Here is a 7,595-nt window from a genome sequence, read left to right as displayed (position 1 = left end):
TTCTTTAGTTGATTTATGAGTTAATAATTAGTGAATTAATTAATAATTAATAATTAATTCACATCACTCATCACTAGTGTATTTGGCAGTTAGACTAAATACAACTAGTTCAACTAAGTCAAACTGAACACAACTCTATCAACTCCTCAATCAACTCCACCAAACTCAATCACTTGAGTTCTAATTGAAGTCCATCATGCAATAGCTCAACTAACCCATAGGAAACACGTATTTCCTTCTGGCAGTTGCATGTGCCACATCCGTAGCTCGAATTGAAGTGCTGCAAGAGGATAAGATAATGTTTATAGTCCAAATACTATTAAGAGCTAATAATATTCGACTGTTCTATTTTTATTGAATGGCAGTCTAAAAATAGACTCCACCCATATGTCTAAAAATAGAGGTCCATCTATTTTTACCAACATGACCAATCATCCATAAATAGCATCTTGCAAGTCATAAACCATGATCCATATGTCTAAAAATAGACTTAGTCTAAAAATAGACTTTGCGCCAAAAATAGCCTGTGGGCCCACTTAGTGAAGGTGACTTCTTTTCACTAAGCTCCATCATCTTGTTGCATTTTCAACACTATGGATTAACATAGACACACACATCTTATGACTAATTAACCATTAATAAGAAGGTTGTTATATTTGTCATTTCCATTCACATAAAAAAAGATGATATATTGAGATTTATACATTATTATGGATTAGTGTACAAAAATAAATAAAATTTTGAAATTGTAAAAACTATTCTAAATGTTGATAATTTTTGGTAAACTATGTATTGTGTTCGTTAATGTGCTTGAGGTTTTGGGTGAACACTTCACTCATCTTCAAGGACATAAATCTTGACATGTCAAGATTCAAGATTTATGTCCCTGAAGATGGGTGAAGTGTTCACCCGACGCCTTGTAGATGGGTAAAGTGTTCCCTGAAACATCGGCTCTGTCAAGCTTTATGTCCGTGAACATGGCTAAAATGTTCACCCAAAATATTGGACACAATAATAAACACTACCCATAGTTTACCAAAAATTATCATCATCAAATTATATACTATGAAAATGTCAACTCTAAAAAAAACTATTATGGGATTATTGAAAAATTGTTGCAAAATGAAAATAACAATGAATCATTCCACATTCATCTCATAAACAATTAACCATTGATGTAAATGATGTCTTAACCTAGAATGTTAGGAGTAGAAGCGCATGGAAACCAAACTCAACCTCTCAAAGAGAACCAAGAGAAAATCTCCATTCTCGTACATTGCTAAGCTTTAAGTCACAGCAAAATCATTACATTTAGAATTTCCTATTTTCTGTACGAACACCTTCGAAGCTGGAGGCTATATTCAAAATTGTGATAGTTGCTATTGCCACGAGGAAAGGACTGAAAATTGAAATGGACTGATGAGCGAAGCCAAGTCGAAGTGAGGCCACTGGGATTCGACCCCTGCCATTGCTGTTTGCGCATCTGTTGATATTCATTCATTCATTGAGCCATGCTACCAACGGTCTCCAGGGGCCGCCCGCCCTCGACATTTCGGCACAGTCCCCTCTTTCCTCAGTACCTTCGCAGAATCATCAAGGTTAGTACAAATTCCCCATGTATACATTTTTTGGCTATTTCTATTTATTTCAATTCGCCGTTGCCCAAGAATTTGGATCCTACTTTTTTAGGTTATAGATCCGTTCAGGATTCACCAGGGATGATTCAGTCACTTGATGAATAATCTCTGTAAATATTTAGAGAAGGGGGTTTGAATTTTAACTCAACTGCACCGCCCAACCGAGCGATTTAATAGTGAGTAAACGCAGTGCGATGATGTTATGTTTTGTCCTGTGGGTTTCAGTCAGTTTATTCTGTAGCGCAGGTCGCTGGTTCAATTCCCACTACTTCTATTATATTGCTGGGTTTTTTAATTCCTCGATCCAACGGCGGAGGCCATAATTCTTTTCTCATTGCAGATGATTACTAAAGCCTGGGAAGAGTTAAAATCAAATCAAAATCAAAGCAGTTTTGGCTGTTTCATTTGGTTCCCATCTCGACAGCCATGCTCTGTGAGAGATCTGGGTCGCCTGTGGGTTGGGGACTTAAGACTGAAGACCCTCCTATTCTGTAGGTGTGAAGTTGCAAAATTCTCCATGAAGGGGTCTTTTTTGTGCAATTTAGAAGTGGCAGGTGGAGAGGATGGATATGGCAGTTGGTGAATTTGAGGAAATGGTGCAGTAAGGGGTGTAATGGGCCCAATCTACCAACTCTCTCTCCCAGACTATGCACAGCCGTATGCAGTATACTTGTTAGAAAATAAATGCTGTACCCTACCTTAGATGTTTATCGAACATTCAGACAGCGTGAGAACCAGATTACAGATGCAAGGGGGGAATATGTATATTCATTTGTTTTCTTAATAAACATATTACATGAGTAGACTTCAGTCTGCACCTCAGCGCTTCACTAAACAGAATACATGCATAGGATTCATTCTTACGCCTCAGTGCTCTACTCTAGGCTCTACAATTGAATACAAACAACACTACTGACTTTCTAATAATTGGTGAACTTGAACCCGGTGGTTGCCATCGTATTTTATTTTAGACTAACTGACTATTCATATATTCTTCTATAACTCTTTACGTTGCTCAGATCCCTCCTCCAACTCCCTAGCTTCCTCTAGCACCTGATATCTGTGTAATATCCCTAGGGAATTTTTGCCCTTAGGGTTAGGAAAGAGCCGCTAAACAAGTTTGTATGCCAACAATGTACTTCAGTTTGACAATCAGATACAATATTGAAAAGCAATGAAGATGGATAATCATATAATTATATTCAAGAATTCATACTCCTGAAATCAATTCAACAGTACAGTAAATAGTTTAGATCCACAATCCTTTCAAATGCAATTGAATTACACAACATGTGCTATCACATCAACCAAACCCTACTGCTTTAATACCCTAACTCTGACCTTCCCTCTATCTCCAGTCCTTTGTACCACCTACTGCTGCGTATCTGCACTGTTCCAACTGCCTGAGATTGTTTGAAGCCTTTGCTGTACCAATCTGGGTTTCTGCTACCTCCAATCCCTCACCACAGTATCCCACTACCAAGAGGAATCTTGTTGCAGACCTTCTTTGTTGCCACAAGAGTAAGCCGCTATCCAACAGGACCTTAGGATATAGTCGGTGGCTACCTTCAATGCCCTAAATCTGTCCACAGCTATAGTTGGAAGCTTGTAATCCTTGCTGCCACAGATCTGCTGTCCAAACTCTACCCTCAAATTCTTACGATGTCTTAGATCACTGGATGGAAGGGTGCTGCTGTCATAGATGTAGACATGAGGGGGTGTTTTACTGCTCCATGTGATTGGCCGCAGCCCTAATTGGGCCTCAGGGTCCCTGCTATTACAGGCTGTTTACTGTCTTCAATGCTCTGCATTATCACAGCCAAGCCCTAGAGAGTGCCGCTGTCACAGGAGGTGACCTAGAAGTGCCTCACTTCTCCCAAAATTGCTTCTAAAGGGGGCCACTGCTTCAGACACAGCTCTAGAAGGACTCCACTAACTTAGATGGAGGTATGTTACTCCAAATAGCCTCCAAAACTGCCTCGCTGCCCAAGAAATTAGTCACCAAGATCAAGGATTGTTTCTTCAAGCCAAAAACCCAAGAAAGTCTCCCTTGCTTGCCAAAAACCAGATGAGAAGTGCCTCAGAAAATTATGCCAAACAGATGAGAGAAAAGAGGGGATTGACTAGGGTGGGATCATCACTACCAAAACCAATCAAAAGAAAAAGGGGTCTTAAAACCATCAGAGCCTTAGCTCACAAAACAGAAATATCCAATCCACAATGATGAGAAAATGATTTCTCCTCTCTCTTATTTATAGATTTCTTATGGGGTTTCTTCTCCTTATTTTAACGTGTGGGGTCACAAGTTTCCCTCTACTTGACCCCAATTTTGGATTCCTCCACAAGTTTTGCCCCAATTACCCCAATTTACGCAATGTTGCCCCAAAAACATTGGACAATGGATTCCCCCCTTTATCATTGACTATAGCCTACGGGGTTGGATAGGCTACTTTGTCCCCTCTTGGGAAATTAATTAATAGGGAGCATTACAATCTATGCCTGTTGTTTCACATTCCCTCATGTGGCATTTTATTTTCCCTTGGGACACCCACTACCGTGCACATTCGTTGTGGTTCTCAAGCATGCTTGTGTTGTGCTTTTGCTAAGGTCATCATCCACTCCCTACATACTCTGTTGTGCTTTTCACTTTTGTGCCTTAATTGCATGTTGCTCTTTTCCCTTGTCGAGAACAATATTCCAACCCTCGTCATTGCCTGTCTCCTTTCATGTAGATGTATTTAAATTTTTGGGAGATTCAAGGTTATCACCAAAAGGAACTATTGATTTCTCTATTAATTTGATACCTATAGCTACTCCAGTATATAAGACTACATACAAAATGAGTACACCCAAATCAAGGGAGTTGCAGATGCAATTAGAAGAATTGTTAAAGAAGGGGTATATATGTCAAAGTGTCTCTCCTCGGGAAGCCCCAATATTTTTTGTAAATAAGAGAGACAAGTCTTTGCGGTTGTGCATTGAGTTTAGACATCTGAAGAAGGTCATTATGAGAAATGAATTTCCTCTACAAGAATTGATGACCTATTTGGTCAACTGAGAGGAGCAAAGATCTGTTTGAAGATAGATATGAGGTCAGGGTACCATTAGATATGACTAAAGGATGAAAACATCAATAGGACAACTTTGAGAACTAGGTATAGGCACTATGAATTTGTATTAGTGCCATTTGGATTTACAAATAAACTTGCTACTTTCATGTGCTTAATGAATGAAATATTTAAAAAGAAATTACTTGGATAAGTTTGCCACTATATTCATACATGAAATTTTTATATATTCAAAGTCAAATAAAGAGCATGAAAAGCGCTTGAGGTTAGTATCATAAGTATGAAGAGAGCATTAGTCGTATAAGTTAACCAAGTGTTCCTTTTATCAGAGGTAGATTGATTACTTGGGACACAATCTCTAGGTAAGGAATAGTAGCCGATCCAAAGAAGATTGAAGCTCTTAGGGAATGGCCTACACCTAAGATTGTAGCCAGGGTAAGGTCATTCATGAGGTTTGTTGGATACTGCAAAATATCATGGAAGGATTTTCCCGTATTGCTTATCTCATTACGTCTTTATAAAACAAGGGAATTAATTTTAATGGACACTTACATCTTTACAAAACAAGGGAATTACATTTGAATGGACACTAAAGTTTGAAGAAAACTTCCAATTGGTAAAGGAATTGTTTATTGGTGCACCCATTCTTAAGATTGTCGACCCAAATGAATTTTTTTTGGTATGTACAAATGCTTGCAACGAGGAACTTGGTGGAGTTTTTACTTGAAATGTGCATGTGATTTGTTGTGAATCCATGAAGCTTAAGGAGTGTAAAAAGAACTATGTCACACATGATTTATAACTTGTTACAATAGTTCATTCACTAAAGACGTGGAGACATTACTTGATGGGGAGAAAGTTTGGGTTAAAAATAAAGCATAGTAATTTGAACAATGAATATTGTTAATTTTAGGTGTGTTCTATGCTTAGAGCAATTTATTTCAATTTTCACAGCTGGCTCGATATCTCTTCCAGATTAGCAATCACATCAGCGTAATAATAAATTGCAAATAGAACATAAACATAAATCGTAGAAGACAAGCTAAGACAAGAGGACACAAGATGTGGCTCTAGCCAGGGATAAACCCCAATGTGGGGAAACCCTCGATCAATTTTTCTTATATGTTCTTCAATAGTTCAACATAGAGAGAGAGAGAGATAGTATATATACAACAGAAGTCAACACTTTGACTTATCTAAATAAGAGCATAGATCATCTCGAAGAAGATGATACATGAGGTAGCTGAACTCAGTTGAAGACCTGCTGCTTCAACTGATTCTTCAAGGTGACTCCATCACCATGTTGCACCTATCATTGCGCTGCACCTCATCATCATGTTGCACCTCACTGTGCTGCACCATGCTACACCCATCATCACTATGCTGCATCTCATCATGCTTCGCTAATCATGATTATACCCATCACTGTACTGTTGCACTATGTTGCACCCAAATGCATGCTGCAATACCTCATCATCCTGCTGCTGTATGCATTCTCGCTGTTGCTATATGCCCATCATTACCATGCTGTCCCATTGTTGCTCCAATGTCCAACAACATTGATCTACACCATGCTGCACCATCATATGTTGCATTGTACATCATGTTATGCATTGCTGCTCCTATGTGCACTATGCTGCACTGTACAACATGTACTCATTACTGCTCCTATGTGCACTATACATCTTGCTATGCTGCTCCGAGTCTGTATAGGATTAGGGTTGACTACATCAAAACTTTGACCCAACACACTACACAATCGCTGCTGCAATACTGTTGTTGCACGCTGCAACAATCCTTATCAATTTACACAAATAGCCTCCAAATGACTGCGGCCTAGTCAAGGTAAAGTGTTGCCTCCATATGCTGTTGTTCTGGGCATATGGCAGCCTCTCAAGTCTACACGCAACCTTGTTTTGGAGTGGCTAGGCATGCGACCTACCACAGATCTCTGCGACACCCTAACAACCCTCCAAAACAGTCATACCTTACCTCTTTCTTCCCTCAAACAGTCCGCAATTCTCCTTACCTAACTCGGCCTCCTTGCAAGTGTAAATACCTCAAAACACATCCACTGCACCTACAACAACTCGACCTTCAACCACAGGTTTCTCCCACGCTGTCTAGGCAGATTTACCATGCTGTCCCAAAATCTCCTCGGCCTCCTTAATCTAGTTGTGGCTAGGCATCCTTTAGACAGCTAGGTTAGGGCAGCATAAGGGAACCTCTTTACTGCGGTGAGGGTATTTCCTTTTCAGCGTCGAAGGGCTGTCTCAAACAACGTATAGATTAGGGCATCTAGGGTATGATAAGACTGCGTTTAGGGTCAGTTGTTAGGCCTCTTTCACCGTGCTAGATCTCACAAGACCTGTGGCTAGGGCATCCTTCTTTTACTGCGAATAGGGTCTCCTTCTAGACCTGCGTTTAGGGCTTCCTCCTCTTAGACTTCTCTTCCACTAAAACCCAAAACAAGTGGAGAGAAATCAAGAGTGAAGTGTGTGTGCAAAGGACTATCAAGTCACCTCCTTTTATATTAAAACATTAAGCACACGTGGGGGTTATTTGGTTGCTGGCCGACCTTGACTAATTGTCCCATAACATAAATAAATTCATATCTCCATGAATATTTATTGGAATTGGATGATCTTTAGATCAATCCTACACCTCTCGGTGAGAGGGATCCAAGAAAAATATCAGTTGCCATAGATAAGATGACCCACATGGAGTTTGGCCTTAGTTGCCAATTTTAACACTCCCTCTCAACTGGGGAGAACTCCATCTGTTGATCCATCTGCCAGACTGTACTATCTTTGCCATTAGTGCCCTGCACTGCTCTGCTCTGCTGAACCATGAAGAAGAATTGATCGAGAATGGCTCATACCATTCTCTA

General features: G+C 39.8%; 1 protein-coding gene across 1 annotated transcript in view; it reads left to right on the top strand.

Annotated features, from left to right (window-relative positions):
* The first annotated feature begins 1,203 nt into the window (after positions 1 to 1,203).
* The window catches only part of LOC149139990 (uncharacterized), a 246,851-nt gene continuing 240,459 nt past the window's right edge, over positions 1,204 to 7,595 (top strand). The window contains exon 1 of the mRNA XM_089447038.1: positions 1,204 to 1,598. Within this exon, the coding sequence (XP_089303164.1) occupies positions 1,512 to 1,598 (87 nt within the window). The 5' untranslated portion in view covers positions 1,204 to 1,511. The remainder of the gene's footprint in view (positions 1,599 to 7,595) is intronic.

Source organism: Pinus tabuliformis, chromosome X (genome assembly GCF_031772625.1).
Source record: "Pinus tabuliformis cultivar Carrire ecotype Pingquan chromosome X, CPIR1, whole genome shotgun sequence".
NCBI lineage: Eukaryota > Viridiplantae > Streptophyta > Pinopsida > Pinales > Pinaceae > Pinus > Pinus tabuliformis.
The sequence above is the reverse complement of the archived record's forward strand: the minus strand, read 5'-3'. Positions and strand labels throughout refer to the sequence as shown.